The sequence below is a fragment of the Arachis ipaensis genome, chromosome B8, assembly GCF_059453495.1.
Source record: "Arachis ipaensis isolate K30076 ecotype BB chromosome B8, ASM5945349v1, whole genome shotgun sequence".
Classification (NCBI taxonomy): domain Eukaryota; kingdom Viridiplantae; phylum Streptophyta; class Magnoliopsida; order Fabales; family Fabaceae; genus Arachis; species Arachis ipaensis.
The window spans coordinates 141,609,572-141,635,081 of NC_142443.1; the positions used below are offsets into that span (position 1 = coordinate 141,609,572).

A 25,510-nucleotide genomic window follows, 5' to 3' on the forward strand; every position below is an offset into this window, starting at 1 on the left:
CTCGAAATCATAAAGTTTGGAATTTAAAACACTCAAGCACACTCACATCCCCAGCGAATTTATGATTCTGCGTTCGAGTTTCTTTTCTTCCTTCCATGTTTTTATCGTTTCAATTTACAATTTCTACAAAGATTTTACTTTTCATGTTCAATTTATCTTTTAAGCAACTTTAATTTTCCTGTCAAATTTACATTTCAACATTTTTAATTCCCATGTAAAAAGTCCTTCGACTCAGTCGAAGGCAACTTATCACTTTGTTTAAATTCAATGCAAACCATTAGAATCGAATCATCATCGATTTGTTAAAAATCGACAAAATAGTAAAACTAGTACTTTTAAACAGATTCACACGTATGGTTTTTGGTGAAATATTTTGAATAGGGATGCAGCAATGTGCCTTGGAATAAGCGTGCAACAACAATTTTTCGAGAGGCAATTCAGCACAGCACTAATAGCTTGATGGAGAAGAAGCTTGACGGCAATGAGACTGGTTGGTGAGAGAGGGAACGACAGTGCAATTAGGGTTTGAAGAGTTAGAGTGTGGCGATAAAAAGATTAGAAAGTGGATAATTAAAGTGTCAAAAGTGAAAATAGTATTTTTAAGAGTGTAATTTAGAGTGAAGTATTTTTTTCACTTTTTATGGATCAAAAGTGCAATTGATTGTTCAAATTATTCACAATTTCTTTTGTTTATCTAACAAAATTAAATTTTAAATTAATTTTCTTTTCTTGGATTTAAGCCTATTTTAATACCTGAAAAAATAATAAAAGTCGATATTTTTCACTCGTTTCATTTTTTTCTTCTTTAAAAAAAGAATTAAAACAAGTTTCTTTGTTATCCAAAATCCTTAATTCCTCTAGATGTGGAAAAAATTGTAGCCTTCAACGTGCTACTAGTGAAAACACAATCCATAGAGTTTATCCAACTTTTACAAGAACACTAAATTTTTACTTGTCTTCCTCTAAAAATGAGAGAATCTTCTTGTCCTCTACTATACCTCTCCACTTTTTATACTCCGATTGAGTAGCATTGGCTGCCATATTTAATTTCTAATGACAATATCACCAATCAAAATAACCATCTTTATTAGTAAATTTTGAAAATTAGAATTACCTGTTAAATTGCAGTTTATCACAAGAAAATTTTTAGTTTGACAATTCTTTTTCTCTTAAGACACTTGATAAAGATAATAATATAATAAATTTGCATTTAAAATTTTAAATATTTAGAATTTGTATTATATAGAGTGTATTTAATGAATAAAAAACTCTAAAATATTTAAATAAAAAGTGTCATTAGCCAAAAGAAAATTTAATTATTCATACTGTCGAACAAAAATACAAAATACTAATTTCTAATTCAATTTTTTGTTATATTCAAGTATCTCGTGAAATCAAATGCAACGTAACTTATGTCGAATGTTGAGTTGTGTCCAGTTCCCAAGCAATGCATGAGTTGAAGGTGAGTGGAGATGAATAATGTGACGGTGAGACCAAGCTCTCATGGCAAAAGAATATAATCATACAATTATTCCCGTTAGCCACCTGAGAAACTAGTTGGTTTTTACTTAAATTATATACAAGAAATTTGCGATCAGATTCATCTATTGCAAAAAGATTATGATCTTGTGAGATATACAACAGGGGTGCTACCCAATCACATGGCGCGTTCATTCCAACACGGAATGGGATTTCGATCAATTTAATCCAAGACTCTTCAACTCCGTACTCTTTCATTATCCAAAGAGTGCAAATAATTTGCATATCCGGAGTGCTGTAACAAACAGAAAGACAGTTATTGTGGAGTTGCAAGCGAGGCATGTGGATGACGTCAGAGCGCGTTCTAGAAAAAGGCAGACACAACCGACCAAACAACTCCGTTTCCAAGTCGAAGGTAAGAACGAACCACTCCAATTCATCATAATCTATAGTAGGATCATACACAATCCAATTCAGAGTGCCGCTCACAAATATTCCGTTTATTGTGCAAAGAAAATCATACGGAAACACCGGATGAGCAACAGTTTTCCAAAAAGGATTTGCACCAAAAGTGAAAACTATAGCCCCAGATCTCACCTTGGAATCAGTGATAAGAGACGAGGTAGTACAACCCATAACAAACTTGTACTGGTCATGTAGATTATCATAGCCAAAGCCACAGAAAACATCGTCTCCACACTCGTGGGAGCACTCGAACGGAACCGATGGGGATACCGAACGGGTACTGGGATTGAAAAGAGTAAGAGTTTCAAAGGGAAAGCCTTGAGACAAGCACAGCAATCCGTTGCAAGATCCGTCGATGAATAATTCGTCAGCCGGATGTGACTCGAATGTAGGTGACTGATCAAGAATAAGAGATTGTGAAGAGCAATGCATGATGTCGCCCCTCTGTGCCGCTTCCTTCCAACATAGCAATGGCGGCGGATGAGTTAGGGTTGAGCGTTGAAGGTGGTGCATGGCGAATTCAGGGCTGGAGATTAGGGAGTTCCATGAACGGCATACAATCCTAATCCTCAGTTGCAGGAGAAGCCTCACTGGAAGCCTCAGCAAAATTTCTCTAATCAGATCTCCTGGAAGATTGTCTTCGTATTCAAGGTCTTTCATTCTCGTCCTCATAACTCATAAGACAATAAGGATTTGCGTCTTTCAAGGAGCTGAGGTGAAGTATATATATTGATACAATTCAACTATATATGCTTTAAAAATAGTATAATATTCAGCATTTTATTATAATAATTAAAAAAAATTAAAACAAATACATTTAAAAATTATGAATAGATTTACTGTCGTTTTGAAATTAAATACACATTCAAAATACAAACTAAATAAAACTGAAATTTAAAATTTAAATCTTAAATTTCTATTTCAGATTTAATATATTTAATTATTAATATATTATAATTAAAAACATATCTAAAAATCAAATTATTTAAAATTTAAAATTTTGATTTTAAAATTATAAAATAAACTTTAAACCATTTAATTATTAACTAAACACTTAAAGAAGCAGAGAAGTCATGGAAAATTCAGAGGCTCACATGAAAAATTCAGAAGCGCACATCGAGAATTCATTCTCAGCCGTCATTTATTGGCGCCACCTTCATCTTCGACGCTGCATTCCTCCTTCTCGGTGCTCATTCACAACGCCACGTTCTCCTTCGTTAACACTCATCTTTGTCGCCGTCTTCCTCCTCTTTCGTCCGCATCAACCTCGCCGAAAACTTTCCTAAGGTTTGGTTGGGTCTCTAACACCGTTACTTTTCTTATTATTCAGTATAAATTTTTTATTTTTTTTGAAACAAAAAATAGAATAAAATGGCCTGAAGAGATTTTCATATATATTACAATGTTAAATTATTTTTGTATGTGCGATTTCCGTATTTTGGATGTGTTTCAAAAATATTTTCTGTATAACTTCATAATTTTAGATGTGTTACAATTGTTTTTTAATGTTTAAATTTAAATTTTAGATTTATGATTTTGGATGTGTTTTAAAAATATTTTTTGTATAACTTAATAATTTTGGATGTGTTACAATTGAAAAAGAAACTACAATTGAAAATATTTTAGTTTGTGTATATAATTTTAGATTCTACATTTTATCAAAGGTACAATAAGTAAGGGATTAATTTTTTTCTAAATACACTGATTTTGAATTTTTTTTCTGCAGATACAAATTGAAATATTGTAGTAGAATAGAAGAAAGAAAAAAACTGTGTTACAAAGAGAGAAGAAACGTAAAACAAGGAAATAATAACTAACTATGAAGTGGGTAGGAAGTTAGAGAAATTTTAGTTTTTAAAATTTAAATTAATCTTAATTATAAATGTGTATCCTAAAAAATAGGAATATGTTTTAATTAAAAAATAATAAATAATATTAAAGGCTGATCAAAGGCTGAATTTTGTTGTACAAGTAGCATTTTCCATATTGATAGGAGAGTGCTAAGTAAACAATGACTATGTTGAACAATATGAACAACCACTAATCAAATAAAAATATATTGTACCTCCAAATTAATCATCTAAATTTTAATATTAAAATAACCATCCGTACGCCTATTAAATTAAACATTTGATATATATATTGTTCACATTGTTTAAAATTTTCATTATCTACTTATATTGTTCCATATTTATAGTGAGTAGGTATACTGATTTAAAAAAAGAAGGCTAAATCAATTTTAAATTTTAGATTTTTAGTTAATTATTATAGATTTTGAAATTTAAAAGATTAAAATTAGCACTCTTAAATATATTCACACTACGCACGATTTTTGGTGAAAAAATTTGAGTAAAGGTGCAGCAAGATGTGTTGGAGTAAGGATGTGACAACAATTTTTTGACCGGGGAGGTAAGTTATGAAATCACTTCATTGTGGCGTTGTTCAGCATCGTCATGAAGATTTTGCAACGTATAACATAAGAAGTATCGACTAAGTACATTTAACTTTTGAAGTTGCTATTGTTGTGTATATAGTATGAGAAGATGACAAAATCTTATATTTGTGTATTGGTTTCAAGGCACGATTAGATCGCTTTCTTTAGAGAGATATTTGCCCCCACACTTAGTTGCTATAAGGTTAATGACAATACTCTCCCAGGATACAATAAAACCTAAGAATTTCTTAATTAGCAATAGTAAGAAATTCTTAACTCTCTTGAACTTTAGAAGAAGGAGAAAATAAGGCTTAAAGAAAAACAATTTTCTCTTGTTGTCCATTTTGAGTATAAGGGATATTTATATATATGTGTTGCATGAATAACTAGAAGTCACGTACCATGTTGAATGGTTGTGACCCTTTGTTGCTGTGTGAATAGTCACAACTCTTTATTTGTTGTGTGAATAGGCATAATGTATCATTTCACACACTAACCATCACATACATAAATATATATCACCGGTTAACAAATAACTAACTCAAAACCGGTTAAGATTTTAACCGCTCACTTAAATATTAATATTAATTATTAATAAAATTAATATTAATATATATAAATTTGTAAATATCCTTTAATCCCCCACTATTTACAAAATTTAAATACCATACAAGTATATGCATAAAGAATGTGTCACTAAGATTAAACATTCTTTTAGTGTAAATTTTAAAGTTCTAACGAAGTAATAGGTGTCTAATCGATTAAACCTATACTCCATATGCTAGTACCAAAAATCACACACATTACTTATACCCTCCAAGTTCAAGAGTTTACAATTTTAAGCACTTGTATGGCCTTGTGCTCATCCTGGTTTCATGAATATTTACGAGAATAAAACCTCTAAAATTTTCGATTAGAGCGGCACCACTCTTATATTCATATAGGTGGAATCTTTTGATAGATAATATTATCATTCCATTAAGAGTTTAAACTCACCCTCCTAATTTATTGTAAATAGCACTAAATCCTATACCTTAGAGCTCCAATTGCTAAATAACTTGTTATTACCCATTAAACCTTGAAACTAGTGGTCTACTAGAATAAGGTTGGGTTCCCATCATTTAGCAATAATAGGTTTTAATCCCATTTTAGCAGTAGTTTCTTTGATTTTATCCCTTGACAAACCTTTAGTCAAAGGGTCTGCTAAATTTTCTTGAGATCTTACATAAGTGATGGTAATTACACCATCATCTATTAGTTGCCTCACAAATTCATGTCTCAAACTTATATGTCTAGACTTTCCATTATAAACCTTATTATATGCTCGAGACATGGTTGATTCACTATCACAGAAGATTGAAATGGCTGTCGTCTGCTGTGGCCACAGCTTTATGTCATATAACAAATTTCTTAACCATTCCGCTTCTTTACCTGCGGCTGATAAAGCTACAAACTCAGCCTCCATAGTAGAATGTATAATACATGTTTGTTTCTTTGAGGCCCAACTTATTGCTCCACCACCTATGGTGAAAATCCATCCTGAAGTGGATTTGTTATCACTAAGATTTGTAATCCAACTTGCGTCGGAATAACCTTCTAAAACTGCGGGATAATCACTATAATGTAATCCCAAGTTTATAGTTTTCTTGAGATAACCAAGAACTCTTGTTATAGCTTTCCAATGTTGATTGCTAGGCTTTCCTGTAAACATTGATAATTTACACACAGCAAATGCTATATCAGGTCTAGTACAATGCATTGCATACATTAAACTTCCTATAGCACTAGCATATTCTAATTGTGCTATAGGTCTTCCCATGTTTCCTTCTAATTTAAGATTAGGATCATACGGCGTATTGGATTCTTTAATTGTGAGATGATCAAACTTTTCCAATACCTTTTTGATATAATGAGATTGACTTAAAGTAAAGCCAACTTCATTCTTATGCACTTTTATGCCTAATATTGTATCAACTTCATTCAAATCCTTCATCTTGAATTTAGAAGTTAGATACTCCTTCGTTATACGAATTCCTTCTAAATTTGTTCCGATGATTAACATATCATCAACATATAAACAAATAATTACTCCATAATCTTTAGTAAATTTTGAGTAAATACATTTATCCGCACTATTATGTGAGAAGCCATTTGATAACACCACTGAATCAAACTTCTCATGCCATTGTTTAGGCGCTTGTTTTAGCCCATACAAAGACTTAATTAATTTGCAAACTTTCTTTTCATTTCCGGGTAGCACATAGCCTTCCGGTTGCTCCATATAAATTTCTTCATTAAGATCTCCATTTAGAAAAGTTGTTTTAACATCCATTTGATGTATATGAAGCTTATGTATAGATGCTAATGCTATAAGAGCCCTAATAGAAGTCATTCTTGCCACAGGTGCGTAGGTATCAAAATAGTCTAGACCTTCTTGTTGTCTAAACCCCTTGGCCACTAACCTTGCTTTAAAGGTTTGTAATGAACCATCAGTATTATACTTTTTTCTAAATACCCACTTACATCCTATAGGCTTTGATCCTGGAGGCAAATCAACCAAGACCCAAGTATTGTTAGATAATATTGAGTTCATTTCATCATTTATTGCTTCTTTCCAAAAAGCAGAATCTCTTGAAGCCATAGCCTCTTTGAATGTTTGAGGATCACCCTCTATGTTCATAACAATAGGAATCTTGTTTGTTACAGAATTCCTAGTTCCTTCTACCAAAAAGGTGATAGCCTGAGAAGAAATAAAATCTGGACCCAAGTCCTTTTCTTTTCTTACTCTCAAGCTCTTCCTTGGTTCAATAAACTCTTTGTCGCTTAGACGTTTATTATTTTGATTATTTATTTCTTGTGAAATATTAGTATCATTTTGGGGATACTTTGAATTAGAAGTTGAATTATTGATAAATTTATTTTCAATAAATTATACTTCTCTTGATTCAACAACTACATTAGACACTAAGTCTAATATTCTATATGCTTTAGAATTTTGAGCATATCCTATAAAAGTGCCTTTTATGGCTCTTGGCCCCAATTTAGTTCTCTTTTGATCAGGAACTCGATAAAAGGCTAAACACCCCCACACTTTAAGATAATTTAAATTAGGTTTCCTTCCTTTCCAAATTTCATAAGGAGAAACCTTTCTATGTCTTGATGGTATCCTATTATGGATATGACATGATGTCAATAATGCTTCACCCCACAAATTGTAAGGCAATTTTGCATTTAGTAACATTGAATTAACCATATCCACTAAGGTACGGTTTTTTCTTTCTGCCAAACCATTTTGTTGCGGAGTATATGGAGCGGAAGATTCATGCACAATACCATGTAATTCAAAAAAGTGATCAAATTCATTAGAAAAATATTCTCCACTTCGATCACTACGAAGAACTTTTATTTTCTTATCATGCATATTTTCTACTTCCATTTTATATTTCTTAAACATTTCAAAAGCTTCATCTTTATTTCTAAGCAAATACACATAAGTAAATCTAGAACAATCATCAATGAAGGTTATAAAGTATCTTTTTCCTCCTCTAGTAATATTGCCATTTAGCTCACAAATATCACTATGAATCAATTCTAATAAATGTGTATTTCTTTCAACCTTAGGAAAAGGTTTCTTAGTAATTTTAGATTGTATGCAAATATCACATTTCTTATTAAAATCCTTGTTACTAAGATCAATATAGTTATTCTTTTGCATATATTCAATTGATTTGTAATTTAAGTGTGCTAATCTACTATGCCATAAATCACAAGAATCAACAACATACAAGGAAACATTCACTTTATTAATACTAAGTTTAAACATGCCTTCAGTACAATATCCTTTTCCTATGAATATATCATTCTTAAGCAAGATCACTTTATCGGATTCCATTACAACTTTGAATCCTTTCTTACATAAGAGACTCACAGAAACTAAATTTTTTCTCAAATCTGGAATATGAAGTACATTTATTAAACTTAATTTCTTTCCAGATGTAAAATTTAATTCCACACTTCCTTGACCACAAACTTTGGCTGAGTTGTCATTGCCCATCAAGACTTCTCTATTGTTCACTTCTTCATATGTTTTGAATTGGTTGCGATCATTGCAAACGTGAACAGTAGCTCCAGAATCTAACCACCACTCAAGTGATTTTCCTTGTGTTGCTATGTTGACTTCTGTAACCATGCCAATATGCATGTTTTGTACTTTTTCTACAACCATAGCAATTAGATCCTTCTCTTCCACTAAGTTGGTCTTTGGTGCTTCCCTTTTCAGAAGTCTACATTCTTTGATATAGTGTCCTTTCTTGTGACAATGATAACACTCTCTTTGTCTCTTCTTATCTTGCTTTGAATCTTTAGAGAACTTTCTTTTCTTCTTATTGGTGTTGTTTTCACCAATATGATTCACTTTAGAACTTTGAGAAAGATACACAGCATCACGTTTTCGAGTTTCCTCCTCTATACGTATATGCCTTAGTAATTTCTCAATTGTGAAGTCCTCACCAAGATGTAAAAGTTTCTTCCTATAACCATTCCAAGATGAAGGCAATTTTGAAATAATTGCTCCAACTTGTAATGATTCAGGGATCACCACTTGTAGATCACGAAGTCTACTTACAAGGATTTGTAATTCATGAATTTGATCCATGACAGGCATAATATCATTCATAATAAATTCAAAATATTTCATCATAATAAACTTATCTGTTCCTTGTCGTTCGGTATTGTACTTTTCTTCCAAAGATTTCCAAATCTCTAATGGTGATTGAATTGACATGTAGAGATGATAGAGTCGGTCGGATAAAGTATTGAGAATATGACCTCGACATGCAAAAGTATCTTCATCACATTTCTTTTTCAATTGAACAATCTTTTCTTTCTCTTCCGGTGTGGAATTTTCAGCAGCATCGGCAATTGGTGTAGTCTTTGGGTCAATCACATATGCAAGATTGAGAACTGAAAGAAGAAACATCATCTTGTCTTTCCAACGGTTGAAGTTCGTTCCATCAAAGCGATCTAATTTGACAAACTCTTGATTCATGACCTTGAACGTAGTGTTTTGATCTTGTGCCATCTTCAACAAATATCTCTCTAAAATTGTTGTGTATATAGTATGAGAAGATGACAAAATCTTATATTTGCGTATTGGTTTCAAGGCACGATTAGATCGCTTTCTTTAGAGAGATATTTGCCCCCACACTTAGTTGCTATAGGGTTGATGACAATACTCTCCCAGGATACAATGAAACCTAAGAATTTCTTAATTAGCAATAGTAAGAAATTCTTAACTCTCTTGAACTTTAGAAGAAGGAGAAAATAAGGCTTAAAGAAAAACAATTTTCTCTTGTCCGTTTTGAGTATAAGGGATATTTATATATATGTGTTGCATGAATAACTAGAAGTCACGTACCATGTTGAATGGTTGTGACCCTTTGTTGCTGTGTGAATAGTCACAACTCTTTATTTGTTGTGTGAATAGGCATAATGTATCATTTCACACACTAACCATCACATACATAAATATATATCACTGGTTAACAAATAACTAACTCAAAACTGGTTAAGATTTTAACCGCTCACTTAAATATTAATATTAATATATATAAATTTGTAAATATCCTTTAGCTATGATGGTGTTGCTATGATAGTGTCTTGGATCGGTAGTTTTATTATAGAAATCCATGTCGGGATTTTAAAATTTCTTGAAACCTTGACTCGTATGATTTCTTTAACAAACAAATCTTTACCTCCCAGAAGAATTTCCTCTCGATATGCTCGATTGTTTTCGCAATTTTCGTTCTGCTTGTAGTTCTCATTCAGCTTTCAGTTTGAATTTCTCTAATTGTCCGCGGTGACCGTGAACTAAACCTAGTATCTCTGTTGGATACAGAGATTCTTCATCTTCAGGTAGATGGACCTCTGATTGAATCTGCCACGGTTGAGAATTTTTCGATGTTTCTTCTCCATGAGAAACATGTGTTCTCTCTCGGGGTGGAGATAGTGCTAGTGTGAGGTCATCGTAGTGGGGCTCTAGTTCTGACTCAAACGTTGTGTGATCATCTTCGTATTGATTGTCCGTCATTATCAAGAGTTGAACTCCAAGTCTCTAGCAATGGCGCCAATATTCCGAGAGTTATCTGAAACGGTGATGTGGGCCTAAACGTGAGAATCAGACTCCTTCTAAGGCAGCATCCGACTTGTACAAGTGACGAGGTGCCGTCGTCCGAGTTTCTCGTGGGGAGGGGGTGGTACCTGCAAAAGACTCTGATTCTTAAGTTAGCAAGTGTTTTAAGCAGATTTTTAGTAGATTGAGACATGAATATACCTGAAGGGTGTTAGTGTATTTATATTATAATAGATAACCACCTTTTGGAGTAGTTCCACCTTTATTAGTGGATAACCGTTCTCTTTATCATGGGAGTTTGTTGGAATCTATCTTTTGGTAGAGATAGAAATAGTAGGAGAGATTTAGGAAGAGAGTTACTTACTTAGATGAGTAAAACTAAGCCTTCTTATCATGTCCAAGAGGTCGGGTAAGTGGCGTAGGCTATCTTTGGTGGGCCTTTATTGGGCCTGATTGAATTTGGGTCAGAGTATGAACAAATATCAAATAGAATTATTAATTTAGTTTAAAAAAATAAAAAATTAAATTTGTTATTGCTTAAAAAAATTTTACTATATATTAAATAATGTGTTTATTAGTTTTCACTTTATTGTAAAAATTATCTAGATCATAATACTAATAATATATCTTAGGAATATTATTATTAATGTATTATATATTTTAATATTTATTATTTATAGGGCAAATCACTGTATTAAACCAAGGGAAGAAAAAATTTACATAAATAAGCCAAATAAAAAACTGGTTTATGAATCCACCAATAGCCATTTTTATATAGTTCGAATCTACTCAATTCGAACTTCATTTACATATAATTCGAATTACATTGATTCGAATTATACACACACGCACACACGTACTAATTCGAATAAACCTGATTCGAATTACACCCTGATTTATTAAAAAAATTAATAATTTATTAAAAAAATGTATTAAAAAAATAATAATTTAAAAAAATATATATTTTATTTCATGCATTAAAAAAAAGCTAACAAAATATTTAATTACGAGACTTCTTTAAAATATTAATGAGCTATCAATTCCAATTCCATACAATACTCTTTTGTCCATTTTTAATAGCTCATAAATATTTTTTAATAATTTTTTAATGAATTATTTAAATTATACTACAAAAAATATTTTATTCTATGCAAAACAATTTAAAAAAATGGCTTAAAAAATGTTAGGAGTACTATAAAAATTTGTAATGTTCTAATGACTTAGGTAAATACATGCATGTACTCAAAATTTAATTAAAGTACTCTACATAGTCAATAATAATTTAGAAATTAAAGAAATATTTTATTCCATACCAAATAATTAAAAAATATATTTTATTCCATACAAAATAATTTTAAAAAAATGGCTTAAAAGATGTTATGAATACTCTAAAAGTTTATAATATTCTAGTGATTTAAGTAAATACATGATAAAAATATATTTTCTTTAATTTTTAAATTATTATTGACTATGTAGAGTATATATTTAATGTCATAAGTCATTAGGACATTACACATTTTTATAGTATTCCTAACATCTTTTAAGTCATTTTTTAAATTATTTTGCATAAAAAAAATATTTTTTTGTGGTATAATTTAAATAAATTTATAAGTTTTATTATTGACTAATGATAACTCTATTTATATTAATATAGAGAGTAAATAAAATAAATATTTAAATTAGTGGTCTCTAAAATTTGAAAAAAAATATTATTCTTCGTTATAAATATGTTTACTATAATTTTTTTAATTTTTAAAAGTTGTTTTACCAAACACAATTATAGTACTTTTGCTTATTAAAAGCTATTTTTAATGTGATTTTACCAAACGCAAGTGCTGTAGCTTTTAAAAAGTCGTCTTTTAAAAGACAGCTTTCATAAGCTACTCTTAAAAAGTAAAAGTTTTACCAAACCAAGCCTTACTCAAATTATACGGTGAGCAATTCGAATTCTATACAATACTCTTCTTCCCATTCTTGATTTTTAATAAATTTATTTAAATTATACCACAAAAAATATTTTATTGTATGTAAAATAATTTAAAAAATATTTTTTAAGCCATTTTTTAAAAATTATTTTGCATAGAATAAAATAATTTTTTTGTAGTATAATTTAAATAAATTCATTAAAAAAATTTATTAAAAAATATTTATGAGCTATTAAAAATAGACAAAAGAATATTGTATGGAATTCGAATTGTACAATGTGTAATTCGAATCAACATCATTCGAATTACATAGGACTTGGCACTTGAGAGTAATTCGAACCCACTCAATTCGAATTATGTTGAACTCACGTGTGATAGTAATTCGAATTGCATCAATTCGAATTATGCTGAGTTCACATCTAATAGTAATTCGAATTGTTTCAATTCGAATTATGTATTTTTAACGTTTGCATGTAATTCGAAGTTGCATGATTCGAATTATATTCAAGTCAAGTTCGAAATGAGTTGATTCGAACTACATTAAATTGTGCTTTGACTGATTGGTGAATCAATTTTTCTGTTGGCTGAATCGTGTAAAATTAATCTGGCTTATTTTAGTTTTTTACCCTTATTTATATATTTAAAAGTTATATTTGACAATTATTTATTTAATTTTATAATATATGATATTTTTAAATTTGAATAATTTATTAATTAGTTTGTACTTATTATATCATATATTCAATTATTTATTGAAAAAATAATATTAATATGATGAATAAAAAATAATTTAAAAAAATATTGTTTAAAGAATAAAGAGAAATAAATTTTTAACCAATTTGAATTTAGAGATAATTAGGCTCCTGTTCATTTCTAAACATGACATGTCAGCATTTTTCATTCAGAGTTGACGAAGAAATAAGAGATCGCGATGTATCACAAAAATAAAAATAAAAGGTAATTGTTTCGGTACGATGATAAATTTATACGTACTGGTATGATAAAATCGTAGAGAAATTAAAACACTACAAGTGAATTATATTTTTCACATCAATAATTAATTTTTTTTTGTTTTAAATATTATCTCATATCAATAATTTTACTAAATCACCCTCATATTTAAAAAAAAAATAAAAAATATTTTTTATTTAATTTTATAAAAAAACTTAAATATCCTTTTTTCTTTATATTAGATAAAAACTATCCTAGCAGCCACCTTGTCGTGCAATATCGTTCTCCTCTTCGTCTGGACAAAGAAGAAGAAGAACCCAGTTCCTCCACATCGTTTCAACTCTGAGTAGGGATTCGGCGTCGCAGCAGGTTGAGGTGGAGGAGGAGATTGAAGAGCCGGAGGAGGTTGAGGGATTCTATTTAATAACTTTAGTATTTTGTCAAATATGTTTGAATTTCATTCTTATTATGTGATTTCTGCTCTTAAATGTAGGTCATTCCTATTCTATCTTCCAAAGCAGTTATGGTTGAAAAGGCATTCAATTTAGCTGCACAAAAGATGGGATTTAAATTTGTGTCCAAGAATTGTAAGTATTAATCTTCTGGTCATGGTTTCTGTTTCATTTTTTGTTCTGTCTGCTTCTGACTAACCTTTCTTCCCCCTCTTTGTAATTTCTTGTTATTAGTCCTAACTTACTAATGACATGACTTGAGAAATCAATTCCAATTTGTTTATTCTGGAAAATGATCTACACTTTGACTCGTTTTAGAGTTTATATTCGTTCTTATGTTCTTTACTGTGACAAAGTTGATAGCGTTTCTAATGGAAAAAAATTTAGTCAAGTTTGTTCTATGCCGAAATCTCAGGAGGCACAATTCTGCTGCACCGTGTTGAGGAGAAAGTGACATGGAGGGTTTGCTTGCCCACATCTTATCCACTAGGTAAAAGATATCTATGCAACTGTCTGATATTTAATTATTTATATATACCTCACTGATCATATTCTTAAGTACTCACTTTTCTTTTTCATGAATGTAGTGAAGCTAATAGAAGGAATGCTAATAAAGTGGTTCTGTATAAGGATGCAGCAAAGAAACAACTGCTGGAGTTTATTTCTGCTCTTCGTGGTTGTGAACTAATGTCACAAGCATGCTCTTCTCTTGGCGTTATTATGAATATTGTTTGGAGACACACCTTTTTCTGTACTCATTTTTGAACACAATTAGTTGGGAATTTCTGAATGTAGAAGGGTGTTGAAGCTTTGGCAGAAGATGTTCCAGCGAATTAAAGCCTGTACCTTCTAGGCGCTCATCAAAGAGGAACAGAGCAGCAAAAGTTCATAATTTGTCAAAAAAAATTTTCTAAATTCCTACAGTGGCTTTTTGTGGTACTTGGTTTTGATTTCATTCAAACATATGGTAGTTTTCCTTGTTGAGCAGAGAAGAAGGAGTAGGATCAATGAAAAAATGAAGGCCTTGCAACATCTAAGTCCTAATTCTATCAAGGTAACTCTAGAGTTTCTTTCATTCTTTGGTATTAAAAGGTGCATTTCATTAGTTTCATTATGAAAAAGCAGGGGGGTATAGGCAATATATTTTAGCATAATTTTGCTCACAATTAATAACATTATAGCAGGAATTCATTGGGGGGAGGGGTCTTGTGATGAAGAACTCAAAGCTTATGCTTACTTAGATTGTATATTAGGCTTTAGTAATAATATTCTTCTCAAGTTGCATAAATCTTTTCGAGTTCTATTGACTGTTCTAATTGCTTTTACATGCTCTTTTTGTTATAGGGCTTATGTGATCCAACATAAGTTTGTAATAACAAACGCTTTATTATGCAACGCAGACAGATCTTCTTTTGATCGACTCCGTCAACAGGTCGGCTAAGATAAAGCTAGCGAACTTTTGTGTCATCAACTCATCAAGTCTGCATATGGCATCAATGAGTATCTAAAATTTTTTAGTATTACAGATATACAAGCTTGAATTGGAGCAAAAGAGATTAGAGGGGGATGCTTTTGTTTATAATTTCCCTCAACAGTAGCTTAAACTCTCACCAGTATAACAGAAGGTATACTATTAATTCGAGTCCATCATAAGAGGATTAATAAATATCTTTCCTTCAATTTTGTTGCAGAAGTATGTTAATGCTATTTAAATGATGCTGTAGTTTCACTAAGACATTTTGTATTATCTAGTTAGTTAGCTTGGCTTCTGCTTATAAAGTATCTCTTATATTAATATGCTACGTATTTAACAAAGATGCTTGAAATTGGGTCTTGTATGGACAATGCGAAATCCCGTGAACTGATAGAGAACAGAGACGACGAATTTGCTGACATTTCTTTTGAAGAATTATTAGCACAAGAAAAGAAGGATTCATTCTGGTTAATTTCCCTTTTACTGATTCGCTTGTTCCTCTTTCCTTAAGCTTTTTAAGTTCATGAGAGCATCATATTCACCCAACATTATTTTGTGTATTTGGACAGGCAAAAAAAATGGAAAATAAAGACTATGCTGAAGCTAATAATTATTTTTGATATAGGGCCTTGCACTTGGCTGTTTCCTTTTATTTGAATATTCAGATCTATTTGTTCCATGATACACAAAGATTTTACTTATTTTAATTGTATGTGTACCCTGAAAATGAAAAAGAAAAAAAAAAGAGAAAGAAAAAGAATAGTTCTTATGAAATGTACTATAGATTTATTGGGCCAACCTTATTGTATAACTTATCTTTAATCAGTTTCAGCCTAACATGAACATGCCTTATTCTGACAGGCCAGCCTCTGGATAGTATTCTTCAGTTATGTTGGGAATTATTTCTGGACACATTATTTTTTCACCGTTTTGGGTGCATCTTATACTTTCCCATCATTGATTCTTGCTCTTTCTTATTTTATCGCATACCTGGAGACACTGGCTATTTCCAATGTATGCTATGAACAAACCAATTTACTAATTGTTTATTATTAGGATCATTGTTTAGTCATGCATTGGTTTTTATATTAATCATTCATTGCTTTCCCATCTCAATCTCTAATAATCCTAATAATTTAATCTGATACACACTCTCTCTTTTCTCTGTTTACGAAAGATTCATCATCATCTTCTTGTTCTTTGAGTTTGTGGCTGTCACCGAACGAAAGCAAACGATGGGGAGAATACTTCTTTCTCTTGTACACATCGTTCTGGCTCACACTCTCTCGGCATTGTTGTTCCCCTCAAACTCTACGAGGTAATCCTACTCTTTCAATTTTCAAACTTCCTATCGCTCTTTTTGTTTAAGAATTGATGTATACATGTTGATCCAGTCAGATTAATGTGTTAGATGAGTTTTAAGCAGTGGATTTAAAATTTGGATACTTTCCGCTGTAAGAATGATTTTGGTTATTATTATTTTTCTATTCTGGTGTGTGTATATAAATATAGTTTGTGTGATATTGAAGAAGAAAACCATGGTACTTGACAGAACTTCACAGAGTTGGAGTATTTACTTCTTGGATTGGTCTCAGCTGTTCCTTCATTCTTGATACCAATGCTGCTAGTTGGTAAGGTATGCTTAAAATATCTTACGGTGTTAATTGCAATCCTTATTTTGGATATTACATTCAACTACATTTTGTGGGCTAAACAAGTGCAAGTACTACTTAGTACTTACTTGTTTCACTTGTTCAGTGTGTTAGTGCCACACTTTGTGATTTGATTTGATGCTGATGCCGTCAAAATGTAATTTATCTTCCTGCTGATATATTTTATATGATTGTGGAGTTATTTTGTTTTCCATAATATAAAATTTCTCAGGCTGATGGAAACTTGCATTGGAAGGATCGCTATTGGGTTAAGGTAAGTGTTTTTTCAAAATCTTCACCGATCTTGTGATGCACTTGTTGAGACTCTTGTGCCATCAGTTTAATAATAACCTTTTTCTTATAATAAAGGGTAAAGTACTAAAATATATTTTTAATTGTTTTGTATGGAATAAAATATTTTCTTTAATTTTTAAATACAATATTTAAACCCTAATAAATATTTTTTAATAAATTTTTTTAATAAATTTATTTAAATTATACTACAAAAAATATTTTATTCTATGCAAAACAATTTAAAAAAAATGGCTTAAAAAATGTTAGGAGTACTATAAAAATTTGTAATGTTCTAATGACTTAGGTACTCAAATTTTAAATAAAGTACTCTACATAGTCAATAATAATTTAGAAATTAAAGAAAATATTTTATTCCATACAAAACAATTAAAAATATATTTTATTTATTTTTCCACACATATTTCCTGTCATTATATTGCCATTGGAATCCTCATATATTTCTAATTTCTCAACCTAACCTTCACAAATTCTAACACAATCTTCATATAATTTTACTTGAGATATGTGTCTCATTTTTTGTGATTTGTATAAGTGAGTCAATATATATAAATGGGTAATAGACGTATCAGTACAAGTTTTATTATTGACTATTGATAACTCTATTTATATTAATATAGAGAGTAAATCGAATAAATATTTAAATTATTGGTCTCTAAAATTTGAAAAAAAATATTATTCTTCGTTATAAATATGTTTATTATATTTTTTTTAATTTTTAAAAGCTGTTTTACCAAACACAATTATAGTACTTGTGCTTATTAAAAACTATTTTTAATGTGATTTTACCAAACGCAAGTGAAAAGTCGTCTTTTAAAAGACAGCTTTCATAAGCTACTCTTAAAAAGTAAAACATTTACCAAACCAAGCCTTATTCAAATTATACGGTGAGTAATTCGAACTTTATACAATACTCTTCTGCCCATTCTTGATAGCTCATGAATATTTTTTAATAAATTTATTTAAATTATACCAGAAAAAATATTTTATTGTATGCAAAATAATTTAAAAAATATTTTTAAGCTATTTTTTTAAAATTATTTTGTATAGAATAAAATATTTTTTGTACTATAATTTAAATAAATTCATTAAAAAAATTTATTAGAATTTGTTACGAAAAGGGAGTAATTCGAATTATATCGTTTCCAATTACTACTAGTTTCGAAAATAGAGTAATTCGAATCAACTTCATTCGAACTCCCTTCAAAGCACGTCTCCCTACTAATTCGAATTGATACAATTCGAACTCTAAGTTTATAATTCGTGACATATTGATTCGAATTACGTGTTGTCAATGCTTTCAAGTAATTCGAATTATATCAGTTCGAATTACATACAAATCTAATTCGAATTGTATTGATTCAAATTACATTAATTTGTTCTTTGGTAGAATGATGTATTAGAATTTTATTTGGCGGATTTAGGTAATTTTAAACTCCCTTTGCCGGATTTAGGTAATTTTAAACTCCCCTTGGCTCATATACGTTTTTTACCCAGGAAATTACTTGTGAAATATCTAAGAAAATCTTTATATATATAAAAGGTGGAAGACAACATTTCCATACCCAAGGGATGAGCAATGAAGTCTTGTACCAAAGGCTTAATTTCATTTCCCTGCTGAAGGATTCCTAAAAATACTATATCTTATATTTAATTTAATATACCACTCTTTAATTGGGAGTTCATTATAATTATATATATATATATATATAATATGACAGAGTTAAATAATTGTTTGAGTATGAGAAAGCGCCATAAGATATTAGAGTGAAAATAGTGGCATTTACTTAGTAAAGGAAGAGTATAACATTAAGAAAGAGTGAAAATGAAAGAAATTACTATTATCGAAAATTTATATAATTAAACCATAGCGACATTTATATATTAAGTTTGCATAATTATTAAAATTATTTGAAGAAAAAATAAATTTTAAATATCCTGTAGTCCTATATTTAGTTTTGTCTTTTCTTAATCGATTTTCCTATATTCTAACAGTATGTCATCTTCATTTCATCCTTATACATAAGAAATGGCTTCTTTCTTCTTTTTCTTCCTTATTACTCTTCCTTATTTCTCTCTTGTTTCACGTTCCTTATGTTCAGAAGTTCTTGACAAACAACTTCATGTTCACTCCCGAAGTTTTCCCACAACCATTACATGGTATGGAGATTTCACGCCATGTAAGAGATTATCTCTCGAACTTCATCACTTCCTCCTCCCCCTCTTCATCGACCGCCAAACACAACACTCAACGACATATATCAAGTCCTCAACAACTACTCGTTTGGAAAATTAATGACGGAGAAGCATATCTCTGAGCTGGCATCCAAGAGTGCAGAGAATGGCGGCCTAGTGAACATCGTTTATACATCCCATGATGTAATCATCGAAGGGTTCTATAACACAGCATGCGGGACTCTGTCAGCATTACAAACACTCAACTCAGTTATGGCTGGGGAATCCCGAGACATAGTTCCAAATAAGTAGTCGTTGAGGACTTGATATATGACGTTAAAAGTTGTGTTTGGCTGTCGCCGACGAGGGGGGCAGGAGTAGGAAGTGATGAAGTTCGAGAGATAATCCCTCTTAGATGGGTGAAATTCCCATACCATGTAATGGTTGTGGGGAAACTTCGGGAGTGAACATGGAGTTGTTTGTCAGGAACTTCTGAACATAAGGCACATGAAACAAGAGAGAAATAAGAAAGAGTAATAAGGAGGAGAAAGAAGCCATTTCTTATGTATAAGGAACGTGAAATGAAGATGACATACTGTTAGAATATATAAGAAAATCGGTTAAGAAAAAACAAAACTAAATATGGGATCACAGGATATTTAAAATTTATTTTTTCTTCAATTAATTTTAATAATTATGCCAACTTAATATATAAATGTCGCCATGGTTTAATTATATAAATTTTCAATAATAGTAATTCCTTTCATTTTCACTCTTTCTTAATGCTATACGTCTTTCTTGCTAAATAAATGTCGCTATTTTCACTTTAATATCTTTTGGCGCTTTCTCATACTCAAACAATTATTTAACTTTAACTTTGTCATCAAAGATATATATAATGAACTTCCAATTAAAGAGTGGTATATTAAATTAAATATAAGATATAGCATTTTTAGGGAATCCTTCAACAAAAATGATAGGAAATAAAATTAAGCCTTTGGTACAAGACAGACTTCATCGCTCATCCCTTGGATATGGAAATATTGTTTTCCACCTTAATATATATATATATATATATATATATATATATATATATATATATATATAAAGATTTTCTTAGATATTTCACAAGTAATTTCCTTTTAGATAAGTAAATTTCATATGTTTACACTTATATGTATTTTTAAAATTATTTGTATTTTAACATTCTATTACTTATTTAATTGTCTCGCTTATAAAGATAACAATATCAGCCTATTAAACAACTAGAAAAAAATATTTCACTTAATTTAAAAAATAAATTCGGAATAATTTATTATAGGGTAAAGTACTAAATTGGTCCCTTATGTTTGGGCGTAATTCTGTTTTGGTTCTTAAGGTTTAAAATGTTCTATTTGAATCCAAAAAAGTTTCATTTAGCATCAATTTAGTCCCACAGTGAGGTCAAAGTTAAATAATTAACGGAATGTCCTACATAACAACAACGGAATATCCTACATAACAACAGTACAAGAACAAAATCGATAATTTGTAGAACAATATAGACTCTAGAGGCACAAAATCAACTATGGATACATCAATACATTTATTTATTATTTTTCTTACAATATAAATAAAATATTTTCTATAAAACTAAAGAGAATGATAAATAAATGTATTGATGCATCAATGATTGATTTTGTGCTTCTGGAACTTGTACTTGTTCTCTAAATTATCGATTTTGTTTTTGTACTGTTGTTATGTGGGACATTCCGTTAATTATTTAACTTTGACATCACTGTGGGACTAAATTGATGCTAAATGAAATTTTTTTGGATTCAAATAGAACACTTTAAACCTTAAGGACTAAAACAGAATTACGCCCAAACATAAAGGACCAATTTAGTACTTTACTCTTTATTATAAGAAAAAGGTTGTTATTAAACTGATGGCACAAGAGTCTTAACAAGTGCATCACAAGATCGGTGAAGATTTTGAAAAAACGCTTACCTTAACCCAATAGCGATCCTTCCAATGCAAGTTTCTATCAGCCTGAGAAATTTTATATTATGGAAAACAAAATCACTCCACAATCATATAAACTATATCAGCAGGAAGATAAATTACATTTTGACGGCATCAGCATCAAATCAAATCACAAAGTGTGGCACTAACACATTGAACAAGTGAAACAAGTAAGTACTAAGTAGTACTTGCACTTGTTTAGCCCACAAAATGTAGTTGAATGCAATATCGAAAATAAGGATTGCAATTAACACCGTAAGATAATTTGAGCATACCTTACCAACTAGCATTGAGACCAATCCAAGAAGTAAATACTCCAACTCTGTGAAGTTCTGCCAAGTACCATGATTTTCTTCTTCAATATCACACAAACTATATTTACATACACACACCAGAATAGAAAACTAATAATAACCAAAATCATTCTTACAGCGGAAAGTATCCAAATTTTAAATCCACTGCTTAAAACTAATCTAACACATTAATCTGACTGGATCAACATGTATACATCAATTCTTAAACAAAAAGAGTGATAAGAAGTTTGAAAATGGAAAGAGTAGGATTACCTCGTAGAGTTTGAGGAGAACAACAATGCCGAGAGAGAGTGTGAGCCAGAACGATGTGTACAAGAGAAAGAAGTGTTCTCCCCGTCGTTTTCTTTCGTTCGGTGACTGCCACAAACTCAAAGAACAAGAAGATGACGATGAATCTTTCGTAAACAGAGAAAAGAGAGAGTGTGTATCAGATTAAATTATTAGGATTATTAGAGATTGAGATGGGAAAGCAATGAATGATTAATATAAAAACCAATGCATGACTAAACAATGATCCTAATAATAAACAATTAGTAAATTGGTTTGTTCATAGCATACATTGGAAATAGCCAGTGTCTCCAGGTATGCGATAAAATAAGAAAGAGCAAGAATCCATGATGGGAAAGTATAAGATGCACGCAGAATAACGGTGAAAAAATAATGTGTCCAGAAATAATTCCCAACATAACTGAAGAGTACGGTCCAATAAATCTATAGTACATTTCATAAGAACTATTCTTTTTCTTTCTCTTTTTTTTTTTCTTTTTCATTTTCAGGGTACACATACAATTAAAATAAGTAAAATCTGTATCATGGAACAAATAGATCTGAATATTCAAATAAAAGGAAACAGCCAAGTGCAAGGCCCTATATCAAGAAATGAGAACTTCTATCCAAGTCATCTCCCATTTCTTTTCTACATCTAGACTTGGAAGGTAAGAAATCAAGGGTACTAAGAAGCTCTACACACTTGAAACTTCTCATCTGGAGGAAGTCATTTTGTTTCAATAAAAAAAATGCCCTAAACGTAACAAATTTAAACAGTTGTTGGGGTCACACCTCCTTAAATCTGTCTTAGTATTATGGATTCAAACTTGTTTCCGTTAAGTAACAAATACAAGACTAATGAAAAGTTCACAGTAAAAAAAACGTTATTATTAAACTAATGGCACAAGAGTCTCAACAAGTGCAGCACAACATCGGTAAAGATTTCAAAAAACACTTGCCTTAACCCAATAGCGATCCTTCCAATGCAAGTTTCTATCAGCCTGCAAAATTTTATATTATGGAAAACAAAATCACTCCACAATCATAAACTGTATCAGCCGGAAGATAAATTACATCTTGGATGCATCAGTATCAAATCAAATCACAAAGTGTGGCACTAACACACTAAACAAGTGAAACATGCACTTGTTTAGCCCACAAAATGAAGTTGAATGCAATATCCAAAATAAGGATTGCAATTAACACTATAAGATAATTTGAGTATACCTTACCAACTAGCAGCATTGGTATCAAGAATGAAGGAACAGCTGAGACCAATCCAAGAAGCAAATACTCCAACTCTGTGAAGTTCTGCCAAGTACCATGGTTTTCTTCCTCAATATCACACAAACTATATTTACTATATTTATATACACATACACCAGAATAGAAAAATAATAATAACCAAAATCATTCTTACAACGGAAAGTATCCAAATTTCAAATTCACTGCTTAAAACTCATCTAACACATTAATCTGACTGGATCAACATGTAATTCTATGATGCACAGACATTGACACTGACACGGGACACGCCGACACGTAAATTTTAAAATCTTGCATGACACGGGGACACGTATACATATAAAATATAAAGTATCTTTTAGATAAATTGTAATGATATTTTGATATTTTATTGATATTAAAATATACATTAAAATTTTTAATTATTTTTAATGTCTTATTTTAATTATATCAAGTATTTAAAATATTTTTTGTTTTAATAAATAATAATATATACTATATCTAAATTTATTTTAAGAATGTATGTTAAGAATAAGACTGGACATGCTGACACGTAGGGCTAGAAGTGAGTCAAGCCAGCTCATGAGCCAGCTCGAGCTCGACTCATTAACAGCTCGATAAGCTAAGCTCGTGAGCTGGTGAGCCAAGCTTGAGCCTAGAATTGAGCTCATAAATTAAATGAGCCGAGTTTGAGCTTGGATAAGCTCAGCTCATTAGCTCGTGAGCTGGCTCGATTATATATATATTATTACAATCTTAATTATTTAATATTTATATTTATTTTTTACATATAATTTTAATATAGGACATAAATAAAAAATTTATAATTTATTGATAGATAAACAATATATAAAATTGATCTTTTCAAATATTTTTTAAAATATATAAGTTATAATTTATTGATATAGAATTATAGATTATATATTTATGTTTCTCTTATTTGAGCCAGCTCGTGAGTTTTTTGTGAGCCGAGCTTGAGCTTAAGAAATAAGCTCGATTGTTAATGAGTCGAGCCGTGAGCCAAACTCAATTTTCATGAGCCGAGCTTGAGCTTGGTCTAGCTTGACTCAGCTCGACTCACTTCCAGCCCTACTGACACGTGATGGTATTTATGCGTGACCAGGTGTGTTCAGAGAATAATTTTTTATTTTTTATTAAGATACGGTTGAATTTAACAAACACGCGTGTCGGACGAGTGTCGGTGAGTGTCGTGTCCGAAATATGTTCGACAAGCGGACACGACAACTCAACGAAATGTCCGTGCTTCATATATGACTAAACTCAAGTCTTTAATTGTTATTAGTGAAGTGGGCGTTTTTGGACATAATGAAGTGGGCTTTTTTGGGCATATTCAGATTCAGCTACCTTGGAGCGGAATGCGCAGGATAATAACATGGAGGAGGTGAGTTTTGAGGAGGTGAGAGATGACGAGTGAGGAGTAATGACTAATGAGTAATGAGGCATAAGGTTTCTTCTAGATTTGTCTAATAAAAAACAAAATTAAATTCTAATAAATAATATTCTTTCTAAATAACTTTTTTTTTTAAATCCATCTAACATCTTTATATTGTCTTATTTTAAATGTTACTCATGTTAAACAATTTTATATTTTATAATAATTATTTCATTATTAAAAATAATTATAGCATATGAAAATATATACTATACATCAACAACGCAAATTAAATAAATTTCATCAAATAATAATTTGATGGTAAAAAAAATCAAGTCAATGTCGTAATTTTTTACTTATACCAAACATCAATTATAGTATAAAATTAGTATTTTTGTCTGTACTCTCTAATAATATTATAAAAATATAAATCTTTAATTTTAAAGTTATGTTAATTTTGTCCTGATATTATATATTATAACATAAAAAAAATTTATAAAATCAAACTACTTTTACAAAAATATCGTTAAGAGATAAAAGTTTTCATTCACTAATAAGATCAGGATTTGAAAAAAATATTTTATCTCATTTTTAATAAAAATATCATGTAATATATTTTAGTTATTAAATTAATAATATAATATAATGATATTTTTAATTTTAATTTTAATATTTTAATTTTAATTAAAAATTATCATATTACACTATTTAATTATTAAATTTATAATTAATCATTAATAATAAAAATAAAAATGAATTATTTTTATCTTAAAAGATCACGTTGTCATCCTAAAAAAGAGAGAGGCCAATTTAATAGTTCACCCTATTCTTCAAGGTG

At 30.3% G+C, this 25,510-nt stretch overlaps 1 protein-coding gene and 1 long non-coding RNA gene across 11 annotated transcripts; one reads left to right on the forward strand and one right to left on the reverse strand.

Moving 5' to 3' along the window:
* Nucleotides 1-1,410: 1,410 nt before the first annotated feature.
* Nucleotides 1,411-2,616, reverse strand: LOC107611793 (F-box/kelch-repeat protein At3g23880-like). The gene has a single exon (XM_021109073.2). It carries the CDS (start codon nt 2,614-2,616, stop codon nt 1,411-1,413), a length of 1,206 nt encoding a protein of 401 aa, XP_020964732.1.
* An 11,032-nt stretch (nt 2,617-13,648) lies between these two features.
* On the forward strand, nt 13,649-24,844 carry LOC107613825 (uncharacterized). Of its 10 annotated transcripts, none has more exons than XR_002353157.2 (9): nt 13,649-13,789; nt 13,878-13,971; nt 14,252-14,326; nt 14,424-14,890; nt 15,237-15,461; nt 15,653-15,777; nt 15,880-16,628; nt 16,863-16,946; nt 17,195-23,444. It is a non-coding gene; the product is annotated as an uncharacterized LOC107613825 (long non-coding RNA). The 10 variants fall into 10 exon arrangements; XR_002353161.2 differs by having other exon boundaries at nt 15,705-15,777; XR_015896737.1 differs by adding an exon at nt 24,635-24,844 and having other exon boundaries at nt 15,237-16,628; nt 17,195-17,236.
* Nucleotides 24,845-25,510: the final 666 nt, after the last annotated feature.

Excerpts from the sequence above, each read along its gene's own strand:
- LOC107611793 (XM_021109073.2), bottom strand. The coding sequence starts at position 2,616 with ATGAGGACGAGAATGAAAGACCTTGAATACGAAGACAATCTTCCAGGA.